General features: G+C 43.0%; 1 protein-coding gene across 1 annotated transcript; it reads left to right on the plus strand.

Moving 5' to 3' along the window:
• The first annotated feature begins 1,738 nt into the window (after positions 1-1,738).
• Positions 1,739-14,455, plus strand: LOC100542432 (histamine N-methyltransferase-like). Its single transcript, XM_003207734.5, has 7 exons — positions 1,739-1,866; positions 4,387-4,537; positions 4,633-4,685; positions 7,464-7,571; positions 10,260-10,390; positions 10,882-10,975; positions 13,955-14,455. Exons 2-7 carry the CDS (start codon positions 4,401-4,403, stop codon positions 14,308-14,310), a joined length of 879 nt encoding a protein of 292 aa, XP_003207782.1. The 5' UTR covers positions 1,739-1,866; positions 4,387-4,400; the 3' UTR covers positions 14,311-14,455.
• Positions 14,456-17,460: the final 3,005 nt, after the last annotated feature.

The following is a 17,460-nucleotide window of genomic DNA, read 5'->3' on the forward strand; positions in this document are numbered from 1 at the left end:
ATCTCCAGGCGTGGATATTTGGTCCATCTGCAGCTGCTCTGAGGTGTGGAGGAAGGAGAGAAGTGGATGGAGGCAGTGTGCTGCATGGCCCTGTGCTGCTGGGTGCTGGCTCCTTTCACTGCAGGTGCTCTGGAGGTGCTGCCCTGTGTGGACAGAGGGATAACACAGCAAGAAAATAGCACAGTTCCCAGTAGTGGCTCAATCAGCATTTGCAACTGATAATAAGATTTATTTTTTTTTTATCTTGATGAACTGTTGGCTAAATGTCACATTGCAGTCTCTTTTTCCTGTGACTGCATCTCTGAAAGTAGGATTATTAATATTACTGGTATTATTTGATATGTCCTTTACAACACAGATAGTTCATTCCTCTGTGAACAGTTCATTTTTTCCCTGCAAGTCCAGGAGGAAACCTTATTTATTTAACTTCAAATGTGAAGGAATAGTGAATAATATGAGGTGTGTTCTATTAATGCTATGAACACCAAATTGCAGTGTGATAACAAGCATGGGTCCACTGCCCTTGTACTCCCTGGATTAAAACCACTGCTAGCAAGTCTGTGAAGGGAGCATGCAATATGGAAAATAGTGTGCTTAAGCCTTTGAAAATAAGGGATGAGCAAAATCTGAGCTGCTTGCAAGAAAACTGTATATAAAGCAAAGTAATCTATAACGATAGGTTTCTATAGGCAAACTGTAAATAAAACTGTATGTTACCACACGCTGCTGAGGGCAGGGTTTCCCCCAGCAGCTCAGGCTGCCCCGGGGCCCATCCAGCCCAGCCTTGGGCACCTCCAGGGATAGGGCAGCACACCGCCCTGGGCAGCAGTACCAGGGCCTCGCCACCCTCTGAGTAAAGAATTTCTTCATAGAATGGCCTGGGTTGAAAAGGACCACAATGATCATCTAGTTTCAAGCCCTCTGCTATGTGCAGAGTTGCCAACCACCAGACCAGGCTGCCCAGAACCACATCCAGCCACCTTCTTAACATCTGACCTAAATCACAGAAAGAGATCACAGAATCACAGAATCACAGAATTGTAGGGGTTGGAAGGCACCTCTAGAGATCATCGAGACCAACCCCCCTGCCAAAGCAGGTTCCCTACACCAGGTTGCACAGGTAGGCGTCCAGGCGAGACTTGAATATCTCCAGAGAAGGAGACTCCACAACCTCCCTGGGCAGCCTGTTCCAGTGCTCCGTCACCCTCACCATGAAGAAGTTCTTACGCACATTCGTGCCAAACTTCCTATGCTGCAGCTTATGTCCGTTTCCCCTCGTCCTGTCTCCACGTACCACTGAAAAGAGACTGGCCTCACCGCTATGGCCGCCACACCTCAGATATTTATACACCTGGATCAGGTCCCCTCTCAGTTGCCTTTTCTCAAGGCTAAACAGACCCAGTCCACTTAGCCTTTCTTCATAGGGGAGATGTTCCAGGCCCTTCACCATCTTTGTGGCCCTCCGCTGGACTCTTTCCAAGAGATCCCTGTCTTTTTTGTACTTTTGATGTCTCAGAGAGACTGCACACATAGACACAGAAACAGAATCACAGCTGTGGTGTTGGAACAGGTCAGAGGAACCTGATGTGACTTTGTTTTCCCTTTCTCTCCCTTTTTCCCTGACCTTTCCAGCTGGGCTGTGCACAGCGGTGATCTGAGACAGCACATGTGTGAGTTGCAGCCAAACTCCTCCGTTCTCCCCACGCAGTGCTTGCAGCCCAGAATCACATCCCAGGACCTCCTCCCAGCAGCAATGTCATGTCCTGGGGTGGGACCAGAGGCACAGAAAGGAAAGCAGTGCAGCACAGCACAGCACAGTGACGTTGCATCGCACCGAGGGAGCTGCTGCTCACTGAGTCACATCACGTAAGTACTGGGCATGGGCATCAGCTGCACTGGCATCCTCCATCAGCAGCATTCCCCACTAACAAGCCCCAAACCTCCTGCAAAGGGAGACCCAAATGAACATCCATAAGTTTCTAGCAGTCAATTTCTAGCAATCTGACCCCCAAATCCCAATCCTTTCCTCTCTCTGTCCCCCTCTCTCTTTTTTAAACTCACTTTTGAAGTTTGCTAGCTGCAGTTCAAACTGCAAAACACATAATGAAATAGATGGGGCAAATTCAGGTAGCCAAAAACGTAATGAAATAAATGAGACAAATTCCTTGAACTGCACATAACATGAAAATGAATCTCAGCTGTTTGTTAGAGACTGCAGAGCCAGGGGTGGGCAAATTGAATCACAGGAAGCAGAGAGAGCTGGACAAGAAATGTTGATTGTCTCAATCTCCTCTCGTTAAGAGCAAAATATTTTCTCAAGATTGAAGGTTGTAAAATATTTTACCAGCACGCAATGAAGCTGCTTTATCAACTGAAAGCAAAAAGCAAGGAGGTGAACTGAGAGACAGCTGGGTAAACGGGGATGCTGCTCCCTGCTTCTCATACAGGGCAGACTGGCACCTCTGTGCTCAGGGGTCCCATCACATTCCAGTGCTGTGCCAACCAGCACTTGGCACTGAGCAGAGTTCTCATGTTCTTCCAGCATCTTTTTCACCTGGTTTTCTATTCTGTCCTAGAAAGTATCTTTGCTGTGTGAGAGGGGATGAGGTACAAGGTGGGGTCTGCTGTGGAGGAGTTGTTGTGGCTGAGCAAGCAGCACAGTACAGGCTGTGCTTGGGCTCTGGCAGCAGCATGTGGTTCTTCGAAGAAGAGGAATAGTGGGAATGCCTCCTGTGAGAGCCTCTGGGACGTGCAGGGCTGCAGCTCTTGGGATGCAAAAAGAGCACGTGTCATGAGCTGGACGTTATTTTTGGCACCAGCAGAAAAGACAGCCAGTAAAGCCTGGCAGCTGTTGTTATCATTGAAAAGGAACAGAAGTCCAATGAGAGCAATAAAAATAACCGGTGAGACTCAGAAGGGGGAAGTGGGGAGCAACGGCAGTCACAGGCAGGGCCCCGTGCATGGTGCCTGTGGGGAAGAGCAGGGCTCCTCTTCCTCCTGCTGAGGACAAGATGTGATGGACACAAGCTATGGTTTTGGTCCTTCCTGCTGTGTCCAGGAAACATGCTGTCTGCCCCAGCTCCAGGGCTCTTGACATCCATCCCATCAGCCTGTGTGGCTTACAAAAAAGCTCTAGTTTGCCTGTGGGAATCGTGCCATTATCTTCACAGAGACTAAAAAATACAAATGCATTTTTACAGGTTTTTTTTTTTTTTTTTTCCAACCCTACCACTAACATCCCCTTTAAGAACATCAAAAGGTTCAAAAAAAGCAATAAAGACGTCCACTAGCATCTCTGGAGACAAGTGCTGCACTCTGCTAACCCAGCCCAGCCCTTCTGAGCCCTGCATGCCTCCAAGGCACGAGGGAGCTTCTCTCTATTTAACAAGCTGAAGACCTTCCGCTGGCTTGTAACAGTGTTCTGTGTCAGTGAAGCCAAAAAAAGCTGGCATGGAGATTAACAATAACATATTTCCATTTGCTGCTCCGATCTACGCCTCCAATTGCAACACTCCACAATGCACATGGACAGCATGGACAGGAGCAAAGTCCTTCATTCAGCCATCACCATGCAGCCACGTGATAAACCCTCATATCTAGCTCCTCCATTGCTTGTTTTTCCTTCTCCAAGTGTAAGAAGCCGGAGCAATTATTGCTTCAAAGGTTGTTCAGCACCCATCTGACACATAACCTGCTCAGCAAGCTTTTGGGGTTAATGGTTATCATAAGCACAGTGGCAAGATAAACATATGTGGCTGAGGGACCAGGAGAAAGCTTTTTGGCTGTTGTTTCTTTTAGGCATTCAAGCTGACTTATGGGGGTCATCTCAGAGGAGATGACAATCGCATGATCAACAGCCCACTAGCCAACAGGAGAGGCATGTACTATGGACATGCTGTTGCCCCGACAAACAAAACATAAGTATCCCTGACAACTAAAGCAAGCCCTGATAAACCAAACAGAAGTGCCCCTGACAACAAACTGCTCACCCTGGCAACCAAAAAGATGCTTGGAAAAGAATAAAAACCCAAAATGTTCTTGAGGAAGAATGAATACTTCCTCTGCCAAACTGCTGAGCAAGTCAACAAGATGTTGCTAACCAACTTGCTGCCTCCCTACGGGCCAGCAAGACATTGTTGCATTCCCTAGTGATGACTATCCCTGCTTTGTAAACCATTTGCTAGGATTTCTCTCTTCGCTATTGCTAGCTTCCCCATCTTCCCCACATTCCTTAGTTGCTTAGAATTTGTCATAAATCAATTGGATAGCATTTGGCCTCATTTGTTGCCTAGATCTTCCTCTGGGGATTTGTCAAACCATCCCCAATAATTGGTTCGAGACACCAGATATGGGAGCAGAGCTCTTTTCCCCCTCTGCTGTGTGCAGATCCCAGATCCATCATGGCGTCTCCCATGAAGAACTTGCTGACAGACCTCAGCCGCTACGTCCGCTGCTTCCGCGTCTTCCTGGCCAAGTCTACAGAGCACCAGACCATGAAGCAGTTTGTGGAGCAGCAGCTGCCAGGCCTGCTGGCAAGGTAATGGAGGGCTGGTAAGCTGACTGGGCACTTTGTGTATTGGGTGTAAATCTCTCTGGTGTCAGCTCTCCTAACATCTGTAATTGTTTTTGCAGTATTGGAAGCGGGAAGTCTGCAATCAATATTCTAAGTGTCGGTGGTGGAGCAGGTATGCTATCAGCTTCACTATTGATATGCTTTTACCCTTTTATACAAGTTACAGTAAAGGCTTTTCTCAAAAAGTCGTCTGGAAGAGGTGAATAAACGCTCATTCTGTTACATTACTTCTTGAGGACAGAAAGGTTCTAACTGCCCCATTGGCTTTCCATGCAAAAAACCCTAACTCAAGAGCATGAGTTAGGTTCCTCAGAGTATTATTTTTTTCCTTTCAATTACTTTCCCCTGTAACTCTCATGGTCTACTGACCACAGCCTTTGCACAAGCCCCTTCTGCAGCTACTAGCCCCCCAAAAAACAGGGCCAAACACAAACCCAAGTCATCATCCTCTGGTTTGCCATCTGCTAATGGCACAGCTGGGGACACCTCCAGCCTTACCTGCATGTGCTTACCATAGAATGGCTTAAGTCAGAGGGGACCTTAAAGATCCCGTGGATAGATTGACAATACCAGATCAGGCTGCTCAGGATCCCATCTAATCAGGCTTTTAATGCCTCCAGGGATGAGACACCCACACAGCTCGGGGCAGCAATGCAGAGCCTCACCGCCCACTGAGTAAAAAATTTCGAAAGAAATTCTAACCCAAATCTCCCCTCCTTTAGTTCAAAGCCATTCCCCCTTGTTATACTTGTCCCCATTTGCCCTAACTGGCACCTTGCAGCCATGTGGGAGACATGGTGCTCCTGGTCAGTTTGATTTCAGTCTTCTGCAGGTCTAGGTGTCTGCTGACCAGGCTTCACTGCGATCTGTAATATCAGAAGAAAAAGGCTGCAGTTAACTAGATGGAAAAACAATACCAGCAGCACACAGTGGCTTCTTTTCATTATGTTCTTGCTTAAGTTCCTTCTTAATTAAAGTTTATATTTCCTAATTCTGCTCAGCCCATTAAGACATCAAGCTATATGAACAGTTTGTTTATTTAAATGCTTCGGTCATACTATCTCCAAGGATTAATCTCAGTTTTGTTGATCTCTCCTAATAAGTAAAAATAATTGTATGTAAATGGTGGGTGTTAAGTAGAAAATAGTGTGATAGAGCAGGAACATTTCTCTCCAACCAAAGGAAACCACTCGTCTGCCAGTAAAATGTTGTTTATAACAGGAACACTACTCAATTAGATAGGTGCTTAATTACTTAATCAGGGGCACTCCAGTTTAGCGAGGAAGGCATTCAGTCAATAATGTGTCAATGTTCATTTTGCAATGTAAAGGCTGACCCAAAGCCTGTCCCTGCTGCAGATCCTTGAGGGGCCAAGAGGGAGCAAACTCCCTCCAATCCCCAACCTATTGCCAGCATCTGTGGCCCCATCCCCTGTACTTCACAGGGAGGTAGCATTGAAAGAAAAGGTTTTTTCCCCACTTTTTCATGTCCTGTGAACTTTCTCCACAGTGAGGAAAAAAAACAAACCATTTAATGCAGCATCATATCCCATTACCCTTGCCCGTCTAATGCATCTGCCTTTGCCTACAGCCTCTGCCTTATTAAGTTCACACTCCAGTGCGCAGCACTCTGTACCTTTAAAAACCATAAAAGTCATCAATGCTGCTATAAAGTAGCAACTGTGCCATAAACTATCCCGTTACGTAAAATGTTTAATTAGAAACTTAATGGCGAACATAGTGGTAGCCTTTAAAAGGTAATTGTGTTGGAGAGTTTAAATAATTCGGATAGCCTAATTGCCAAATTGTTGATAATGCAAGCTGCTGCAAATTTGACTGTAAAATGCCTCAGGACACTTGTTTGCATATAAAAGAGCTAACTGAAGTCAATTAAGGCTGTGGATTAAGTTATGAATCAAAATGGTGCTTTTTTGGTTAAAAACAATACATGGGTGGTTTGGCCACAGAAGAGTGGAAGGGGATATATTAACCTACCACATATGGTAACAGGAAATTAATTTTTTTTTATTCCGATCTGCACAGCCTTTTCAAAGGGATAATCTATTTTATAGGAACTTGGCAAATCAACCAAAACAAACAAACAATTGCAGTAGTTACTTACAAATTCTGTTTTTCCAGAGTTTACCATGGACGCCTGCAATGACTGACTTAGCTCTGATTTGCCAACGAAATACTGGGTGTGCAGTGATAGCAAAGCCACAGCTATTTATGCCACTTCAGAAATTAAATTTCCCTTCCCTCAAAGAACTTACCAGCCAAGATGTCAAGTAAATTTTGGTGTTATTAGTTGCTTTATGAAAGACTCACAAGTCTGAAAGTGTTGTATTCTTCCTTAGGTTTTTCTGTTAAGTTTTTGAGGCCTACATGAGATGTGAGACCCTTGGTTTAGAGTATCTTGTTCTGACTTATGGCCTGGGGCCAGAAGAAGGCAGAGAGTTCTTGGTGGTTAACTGGACCCTCCAAGTGGAGGACCATGTGATGGGTTGAGCTCCTGTGTACACATTACATTCTGCTTCATCTGTTTATTCTTCTTTTGTCTTTTTCACCTACATACATTCTAGCAGAATAAGCAGAAGTATGCCCTAAGAAAGCCATTCAAACCAGCCATAAATCATCCCTCAGTCAGGAACATCATCTCCCTGAGCTTCCTATATGGTGGACAGGGAGAGATGGCCAAGAGCAATGGCTAGAGCAAAGCCCTCAGTGGCAATCTGTTAAGAATTCAGAGCACCTCCATATACATATGTGGTACATGTTTTGTACCTAAATGTCATGCATCAGACTTAAAATAGGGGCACTGGATAGTGCTGGAGACATTATCTACCTGAGCTTTGCTTTCATCTCTTGTGCAATGTTGCCTCTTTCCCTAGGTGAGATTGACCTGCAGATCATTTCAGCTGTGCAAGCCAGTTATCCAGGTGTCGCCATCAACAACGAGGTGATAGAGCCGAGTGCTGATCAAATCCTCAAGTACAAAGGTATTTTGTCATTAAATAAGTTAAAATTACATTGAACACTCTAAATGCATTAAAACGAGTTGAATTCTGGATGACCCCACATTCAAAGTCTTTCTTGCCAGAAAATTGGCTCTTAAAAGTTATGAAAGTCACTGTTTTATGCTTACCTGACATCGTTGCTTTTCAGCATTCATTTTCTCATAAAAATCTTTGTCTCTTACACAGCAGAGCTCATTTCTTTACACCAGTCAGGCAGCTTGACTCACGTTAATGGAGGAAACCAAAACATTTCACAAGGACAGAGTGTAAGCAGATATGTTTTGGTTAGATTGCCCTACAAACTGAGCATTAAGTATCCGTCTGCAGTTTGATTATCTTGATGGCTTATTGCTGGATTAGCACCTACCTGGCTTTACTAGCAGGTAATTATGGCCTTGCCAGAAAGCTGCTGCTGAATGAACATGGTGCTAACATGCAAACCTCATCAGCAGTTTGCCTTACTGGAAATGCTCCACTAGTAAATAGCAGATTATAAAACCACAGTGTAAATCTTCAACTCTTACTCTTGCTTAAGTTCTTCAAAAAAGACCATTCCAAGCATGAAGCAAACTGGGGAATGTGAAGGTGGAAAAAAGCAATAATCCCCAGAAATGCATCATTTCTTGATACCTGTCTCCTTATCATGTGGACCTGATCTCTGCATCACACAGGAAAAGATCACTTCCCAGTAGCTTTTATGTTGGTCAGGATTGAGATGGTGAGGAATGGGCAACAGAGAATTTGTTGTGTTTATCAGAGAGTCTGGGCATAGCACATAGCTCTGCTGTCCTATCTGGGCAGTGGACCATAGGCTACATGAGGCTGAGTTTGAGCTGCATCTTCCTAGATTCCCCTTCTACCACCAACAGGCAATCCTGTTTCATTTTGGTGAGTTTCTTTCCTGCAGAAAGTTAAAGAAAATATAAGATGCTGTCCTTATTTTAAATTTTATGCTAAACTAGAAATGAAATATTCATCTGAATTTCTTTCTTTAAACTTTCTTATTTGGTAATTAATCATGTCCCCAGTAGGTATCATTAATTAAGTTTCTGAGCTCTTTTTTCCACGGAGAATAGGAAATGTTATCTGTGCCTCTGAGGATTCCATAGTTCTGTTTTCTGCCTAACCAGCTTCTTTCTCCTTGGAAAGGAGAAGCCAAGCTCATGAGAGAAACTTTCTTCCTGGGACTTGCAGTGATGACAAACTGAGCTTCCTCTTCGGAAGTGTCATTTGATGAAGTTTCTCCTCACAGTCTTTTGGCCAGGCAGTGGCTTTCCTTCATTACTGACCTGTGTCAGGGTGAAGCCCTTGGTGACCATGGTCTCTGCTTTGGTTTCATCTCCTGAACAACATGGTGTGACTGTCACCAGCCCAGTACAGGGCCATGAGTCAAGGGCCTGTGGGTGGCTTCTGCCAAGGCAGCAACTTGGGTTGAAATGAGGATAAAATTTAAGGAAGTTTTCTATGTGGTTAGAGTGATATGTCTTGGGTTCAGATGAATATTTGGGCAAAAGCTTTCCACAATCAGAATGAGTTTGTCCTTTCTGAAATTTTGCCTTCAAAACCTACCTAGGCACATAATTCACCTTCCTTCCCAGTGTCTCCTTGCAGACTACATAGCAATCGAACTGGAGCAGATTGCACCAGATTACGTGTAATGGTGATATGAACTGCTGCTGAAGGAAGCCCAAGTTTAAAACAGCAAATTAAATCTGAACTGCAAGTGCTATGGCCAGTGACTGATAAATGGAAGCAAGCGGAGTTACAGCAGCAGCATCTGAAAGGAATGCCCCATTTCTGGCCATAAAAGAGGGGAGATAATAACTGATGGAGCATTTCTCATCTGTCTGACTGGGATTTATCCTAATCACAGCCCAAAGGAGGAACACTGTGACTAGCAGTGTAAAGGCACTGGTGTTAGCAAATCATGTTTTGAACATGTGTTCTGTAGCTAAGGCTCAGTCTGCCTTTGGGCCATTTAAGTTTTAAATTTATGTTAACTCCAGCGAAGCACAGGAATTGCATCAGGGCTAGTTTTGTCCTGGAGCAGTTCTAAGCCCTAAGCAGGAGCACAGCAAGCTGAGCTCCATATGCCAGCAGATGGACATTTGTATTCCAGCGTCTCCTCAAATAAAAAATCATCCCACAATTTGCTCCTATAAAAGCAACAAAATGCCGTGGGGAGCCAAGCCCATTAGTATAACTTATGCTTTGAATCCATTCCTCCATCCTCAAGTTCCTGTATTTATTCAGTCAGATCTGGGAAACCCTTTGGCACAGCTTGGCTTCTGCTCTGCCATGTGAGTGTTGCATGACACCCCAGTGAAGGGGCCTCGTTGGTATTTGTCCCAACCAACATCTTTTAATGCAGCTTGAGCTAGCCATGGGGAAGAGTTTCTTTTATTTTTTTCTAATAGATAAAGACTAGGGGAAACCAAATGAAGGTGCAAAGGGGAAACATCAGACACTCTTAAGACTTCACCTTACAAAGATCCAGACAGCTCGCTTCTCACACAGAGGTTCAAGATTTTAAGAATGCTATTGCTGTATTAAATTGGTAACAAAACCCTCTGCCTAAACATGACTTCTGGATGTATTAAGGCTTTGAATAGAGATTAATACAGTATTTGCAATTGAGTTAACTCTGTCTTGTCTTCTCCCATATTTCAGAACGTGTGGCTGCAACCTCAAACCTCGACAATGTAAAGTTTACCTGGCATGAGGAGACAGCTAATGAATATGAAAGGAGAATGAAGGCAGAAAAGAAGTCTCAAAAATGGGACTTCATTCACATGATTCAGGTAAAAGTTAGCAATGTAAAAGTTGTCAAAGATTTGGCTGTTAAAAGCAAGCATGAGGTATGCGACCTCATTATCTTCTCTGGGGGAAGAAAGGTGAGTTTATTTCCCTATAATTTAAAGTAGTTAAGCAGAAGTAAACTGCAAAAATGAAAGATGAGTTACAGCAAAGCAGCTTTGAGCACAGTGGTCCTATTTACCAGGCTGTGGGCAGCAGTCAACTGAAAACACATTTTAACTAGCATTTTCAAAGTCCCTTGTCCTCTCTGTGAAATTGCCTTTATGTTTCCAAGTATACTGAAGCCATTACAAGCTGTCCTCACAGCTAAGGAAGGCAAGCATTTTAATCTCAGATTAATGACGAAACATGATCTTGGTGCGGGGGAATAATGAGGGCAGGGCAGGGTTGATCCTGTTGGTTCCTTTTACCTTGTGGAACCAGTTATAGTGTTCTCCAGGACCTCACCTTGTCTCTGTGTTTCTGCTCTTCCCAGATGCTGTACTATGTGAAAGACATCCCTGCAATTATCCGTTACTTCCACAGCCTCCTGGATGCACAGGCAAAGCTCCTCATCATTCTGGTGTCAGGTGAGAGCCACTCCATGACACGTTCAGTAGGGTAGGACCTCTGGGATTTCCAGAAAGCAGTATGTATTTTTGTATGCAATATCCTTTATTGCCTATAGAGGGAAACTAGAATAAACAGTGCCCATTCACCTGCATCTACAGAGACCTGCATGTTGTCTGTACCTGCACAGCTCCTTGCTGCAGACTGTGAAAGCTGAAGACTTTGTGAACCAGTAAGCCCATTCTGTGGGTACAAAACACCTTTCTCTCACCTTCTTCCCTTCCCTGTCCTGCAGCAATGCCAGTGGTGGAGCAAGAGCCACTTCAGGCTCTGCTGCAGCTGTTTTCTGCCAAAGGTTTTCAATGCCAAAGGCATTGTCTTGCTCCTGGAGATGTGCAGGATTAAGCAAATGGCTAGGGCAGGGCTTGGCTGTACTGTACAGCAGCTGTTGGAGCACATGTGGCTCATTTTCTTCTCAAACTTCGTGTCTCCTTAATGTAGCTCTTTTTGGTGGAAATCAGTGGGTTTTTTTGTTGTGTTTTGTTTTGTTTTTTTCCTCAGAGGTTTATGCGATTTTATTGAATTTGGCTATATCTTCAAACTGAAATGTATTTGATGGAGTTCCCTTTTTTCTTTGCCTTCATGAAGTTTCCGCAGAGAAACTGCACTTCTCTGACTTGTTTTTCTGCAAAATGATTTTGCTTTAAAGTGTTTTCAAGCACTTTGCTACAAGAAATCTGTATCTCAAATGATCTGAGTTACTGTTATTGTTCTTGGAGTGACAATAATAATCAGTTCATTGCTAATTAGGTGCCATATCATATATAGTTATAGTATATATAGTTATAGTGCCTATCATTGAAATTCTTTTTCAGTTGCATAACCTATCCCTTTTGATGTTCGTGAAATGTGAATACAGGGAGGAACGTGTGTCTATTCAAAATCAATGTCACTAAAAAATTTGAATTTATGAAATTTACTGGGAATCTTCCCTGGGCCAGCTGGTTCCTTGTTGTATCATTCCTCCTGTTTCTCCTCCTCACACCTTCAACACACGATGCCCAGTGATTGCATAAATAATTTCAACTCTTTAGTGTTCAGATAGAGGAAGTTACAAACACAAGTGCCCAGTAATAGCTCTTTCCTCTGCAGGTGCAATTAGCAAATAGGGTTCCTCTGAGAATCAGAATTAGTCTCACTAAACTGGGACATGGCAGTGTGTCTGGGGAAATGCGTAGACTATAGCAAGAGGTCAGAAAGTGGAGTGGAAAAAAAAATGGAAGAAAGGAAAACCTTGAGGAAAATAACTGTATAGAGAAAGGAAGGAAGACCTAAACGAGAGCCGAAGCAAAAAGAAGGAAAGAAAGATAAGCAGAACAAAGCTTGATTAATAAATAAATAAATAAATAAATAAATAAATAAATAAAATAAAGTAGTGTCATTTCCAACACAAACACATTAGGATGTGTTAATTAAAAAACATTCTGGGAATAGGATTGATAGCAGAGGGCTCGGTCACTCGGTGGAGGTTGCAATGCCGCCTGTTCCATCCCTGCTGGGAGAGCAGGCGAGTTGCAAGAGCTGTATGGTGTTATTTTTAACACATTTAAAAAATGTGTTTACATAGCCTTGAAAACAAAAGTAGTGCCATATGCTGAGCCTATCGAGAGCTATTATAATAATGCTTTGTTCAGGTAGTGTATAATTGCTCAGCTCGGAGATGGCACCGAGTCATACAACACTGACACCAGCAAATTTTCTGCTATTAGTGCTCTGCATTCAATTTCCACCAGGTGAAAGAAAATATCGAAGCCCTTCTAAACACCAAACTGTTTATTTGACTATAAATAACTGCTTGCAGATAAAGCATTTGCAAAAGTGCCAAGCAACTGGTTTTAGCAGTTAGGGAGATTTATAGTCATAACTCTCAAGAGCTGCTCATTAGGCTCAAAGGTATTTTCATCCTGTCCAGTCATTTTGGGTGATCCTTTTATAAATGATTTATAGTAGAAATGCTGAATCACAGATCTTGGATGAGGGAAAACAAAGAAATGAAGATGTATCTGGGGAGTTTTCAGCTTACCCAATTGGTTTTCTTTGTAAAACATACCTTTAGAAGAGGGGGGACTTAGTGTGGGCTCTTTTGGAGGTGATTGCAGGAGCCTTTTCCTACCTGCCCCATCATCATAGAATCATAGAATCATTACGGTTGAAAAAAGCCATTAATATTATTATGTAGTCCAACAGTCAACCCAGCATCACCATCCCTACTAAAGCATGGTCCTGAAATCTTTGTACAGCCCAAATAATACACAGCCTAAGCATCCTTCCGGCACCACTGGAAGGTCTGCCTGGGATGCATGCTGCCTATGCCCCACAGTTTGTGACCATTGTGAGAGTAAAGGCTGACGGAGAATGGTGCAGCTTTATTCCAGGCTCTGACTATTACAATAATTTTCTCTAACTGCATGGTTAATGTGACCAGGGCTTTGCACCCTGTGTATTTAATGCAACAGGTAAATAGTTTACTGGCAATAGGTGTTTTAATGAAGCTCTCACATAGATCAATCAACTAAGTAATGGGATGAAGGAATGGGGGAGGACTTGGTCTTCCAAATGGACGTAGAAATCTAGAGAATGGTTTAATTCAAGAAGATATCACTGAATAGCTGAATACGTGGATTACAGAAGGAGGTCCCTGAGAGATGCAGGCCATTGCATTGGCACACATAGGTGGAAAAGAGTTGGAACACTTTGGACATGGAAAAGGGAAGACTGTGAGTACCAAAAGGTGCTGGATTTGCGGGCTGGTGACATGTCCCCTGACTCCCAAAGCCCCATCCCAGAAGGAGCAACTGTCTCTACTGTGCCCCATGGCTTGTGTCCTAACTCTGGGAGCCCCAGTTTGCAGTGCAGACAACAGCTGAAAAAAGAAATAGGTCATCATTTGTTCAAATAGTGTTTTTCCTGAATGTTTTTTTTTATGGTTTATTTCTCAGGAACCAGTGGCTGGGAAACACTCTGGACGAAGTATGGGTCTTCCTTTCCTACAGATGACCTCTGCACTTTCATATCCTCTGCTAACATCAAAGGGATTCTAGATTCAATTGGGCTGAAGTACAAGATCTATGAGCTCCCATCCCACATGGACATAACTTGTTGCTTTACTGAAGGGGACAATGATGGGGAGCTGTTGCTGGATTTCTTGACAGAAACCTGTGAGTTTTCAAAAAATGCTCCTCCTGAACTAAGGCAACAGATACTGGAAGAATTAAGAAAGCCGGGATGCAGTGAAAACAGAAATGGGAAGGTGTTTTTTAATAACAACATGAGTGTAATAATGGTTGAGCCCTGAATGAGGAAAAGCGAATGGTTAGATACACAATGTTAAGAGTTGAAGTAGGTAAAAAAAAAAAAAAAATTCTTTACAAATGGTTCAATTTACATAGTTTATTTTTTGGAGTCTGGTAAGAAATCATTACTAACATCTGCTGTTATAAGTGATCTTTAAAAGCGAGATTAATTCTGTACTAATCTATGAAGGTGTAACTCAGCAGTAAATTGTGTTTTATCATGTGGATATGGTATAATCAGATATAACTTGGATCATCAGCTCAAACACTGCAGAAACTAGACCACTTCCTCTGGCTGATGGATAAAAAATAATCAACAACTATACATGATTATGTCATATGCATTTAAAAACTCCCAGCAGACAAAGTACACAAATTACAGCTTCTCAGTGCCACTTTCAAGACTGGAGGCTTGAAACAACCAACTACTTGGGTGGCTGCTGAATACCTTGAGAGTATCTTAAGCTTGTTGTGACTTCAAGATCTCATGCTTCCAGTTACCATGAAAATGACCTAAACCTTCTGCATGTGTAACATTTGCTTGCTCCTACCTCCACATGCAGCTCTGTGTGATAGCACCCATTCCTGTATTTTCACTTTGTTCTTATGACATTGCAACAGCAGAGTCCTTTCCCTGAGGTTCATATATATGGCAGCTACACATGCTGGGCTATAAAAGCACTTTGGGTACTGGGTCCATATTGGTACTGCAAGATGGAAGCAACTGAAGGTGGTCATGGAAGAGGATTGTTAACAACCAAACTGGAGGAGTGGATTTCACTGGTGCTAAGCCTCGGTTAAGAATCAGCTATTACTGTAATGTGGGGGCTTTTTTATTTTTTGTTAAAAAAACAGGCTTTCTGGTTGTGGCCTATAACTAGCTCGGCTGCAAAGGGCCATGCTAATGGTTTGAGTTTTGTAACTTGGAAGATGTAAAAATAAACCCTGAAGCCAAAATGACAAATTTCAGTGGGATTTGTTTCCTTGTCTGTGGAATCACGCCAGGTCAATCCATCCAGAACATGGTAGAAGGTGTCCAGCAAAAAGGTACTTCTCTTTCCTAGCACTTTCATCCTCTGGGGCTGTCTCTGCTCTGGTAATCAATGTATTTGTTTTGCTGAATGCTTTCGTGGTTTTAAGAAGTGCAGCACTCTCTACGAGGTGCAACACAGAGTGGAATGCAATACAGCTGCTTGGATGACTTTAATAGTCTGAATGCTTGGTGTATCCAGGGGGACAGGTGTGATGTCTGCCATTAAATAGCTTGGTTCAGTGTGAGAACGGTGTACTTTAGCTAATGCATGAAATAATGTTTTGTTTCTACATACGTATTTCTGATATAATGTAGATGATTGAAGATTTGAGGTGATTTACAGGAGAATGCTTCAGACATTAATACCCATTTCTGTTCATTTTAGGGTGAATTATTTGAAACACACACTTTGCCTAGTGATCAAATATTAATTCCAGTGTGTTTTAGAACATTTCCACAGCATTTCTCCGCTGTTGAACAGAATAATATCTATTGCCACTTTCACACAGATTCCTGCATTAGGAGACCTCGGTACATCTATAAGCTGCTACAGTGATGTGCCAGAAAGGGATAGAAAGAAAATCTCTCATTAGGACAGATTCCTGCACGCATCTCTAATGGAAAACAAATTAAAGCTGCAGCTATTTCCATAGCTCTTTTGTGTCAACGACCTCTTCTAAGTGGTGCTCGTGGAGGCAATGACCTCTGCATATTGCCACACCGACCCTGGAAGAAGTGATGTGTCTTTTGGAAGCCCTAAGATGCCATAACAAAAGAAAAAGCCTAACAACAACAGCAAACAATGGCTGCATGGCTTGTTCTGTGATTTTTCAGAAGTTCAAGATAGCAGAAACAAGCATTTTAGAATTTTCTGGGGAGGGCTGTTCTGAAAATTTGGGAATGGTCCCACCTCATGGTTGAGCAGGAAAAGAAGGTAAACAACAGAGAGGTTCTGAAGGGACAAGAGGAGGATAAGAGCAAAGAGAGAAATGGAAAGGTGATTCAGAAGATGAGAAATGGAGCGCTTGATGGGTGTGTGCCATTAAATGGGAACTTATTTCAAAGCAGATTTCACTGGGGAAATGGCACTGTCACCCCAAGCTGGAGAGGAAAACTCCTTGTCTCCACACTATGGGATCCTCTGCCATGGTTTTGAGTTCTGAGGAGAACTTCATTGAAAAAAAAGGGAGAAAATGCAGTGAAGTTCATTCTGCATAGATGGCTGCTTCTGTTGGGCTGAGGGAATACTGAATTACAAAAGAAACCTTAAGGGACGTATTGTTTTTAATTTTAAATATGTAACACACACATTTCTAAGAAGTAAATGCTGCCAGTATTACTTAGTAGGAAATGAGTGCGGGGAAAGACATTTTATATTCATTTTTTAAAATAAATCTCTCTTTTGTACATCTCTCAAATGTTTTCCTAATAGCCCGAAGTGCCACATCTTCATGTGAGCATCACCCTGAATTGCACGGCACGATACTGCTGTTCCAGAGCAGGCCTGGGGAGTCTGACCCCAACACAGACTGGGGTTTTGTATGGCAGTTTTGATCGTACCTGCGTGCTTTCCACATGGAATTATCTGCTTTCCTCTCAAAAAGCCCACCTTATCTCAGCCAGCAGCCTTCTCTTCTAAAGGCACGTTTCCAGACTTCACTCTTTGCAACCCCCTAGGGGCCAGTGGGCCAGGTCTGCCTTGCTCACATGCCTGTAAGCTGCATTTATGCCTATAGGATGTATTTATATGCTTTTTGCACAGGTTTGCTAAGAGCAATGGCCTTACACTGTCATAAAGCAGACTGAAACACAAAAGGCTTCAGGCAGCTTGTGTTAAAGACACATCAGTAAGGATCCTGGTCTTCTCAGGTACATTCTTCCTGCATCACATACATCTGTATGAGCAGCTTCAGGACTGTGCCTTTAAATCATACCTAGGAAAATATTCTCGCTGCTCTGTTAATTACAACAGCAAATTGAACAAATGTACTTATAGCTCAGTTGCTGTCACCATTTCTACATCAGTGTAATTCATGCTTGTAGCCCATGTTAGGATTTTTAATGTCATTACACAGTAGGGCAAAGTCTTCATTTTTAATAAAAATACAAATGCTAAAAT

This window comes from Meleagris gallopavo, chromosome 7 (genome assembly GCF_905368555.1).
Source record: "Meleagris gallopavo chromosome 7, MGAL_WU_HG_1.1, whole genome shotgun sequence".
In the NCBI taxonomy this organism is placed as follows: domain Eukaryota; kingdom Metazoa; phylum Chordata; class Aves; order Galliformes; family Phasianidae; genus Meleagris; species Meleagris gallopavo.

Excerpts from the sequence above, each read along its gene's own strand:
- LOC100542432 (XM_003207734.5), top strand. The coding sequence starts at position 4,401 with ATGGCGTCTCCCATGAAGAACTTGCTGACAGACCTCAGCCGCTACGTC. Across the intron at positions 4,686-7,463 it reads AAGTGTCGGTGGTGGAGCAG|GTGAGATTGACCTGCAGATC; the intron begins GTATGCTATCAG and ends CTCTTTCCCTAG. Across the intron at positions 7,572-10,259 it reads TCAAATCCTCAAGTACAAAG|AACGTGTGGCTGCAACCTCA; the intron begins GTATTTTGTCAT and ends CCCATATTTCAG.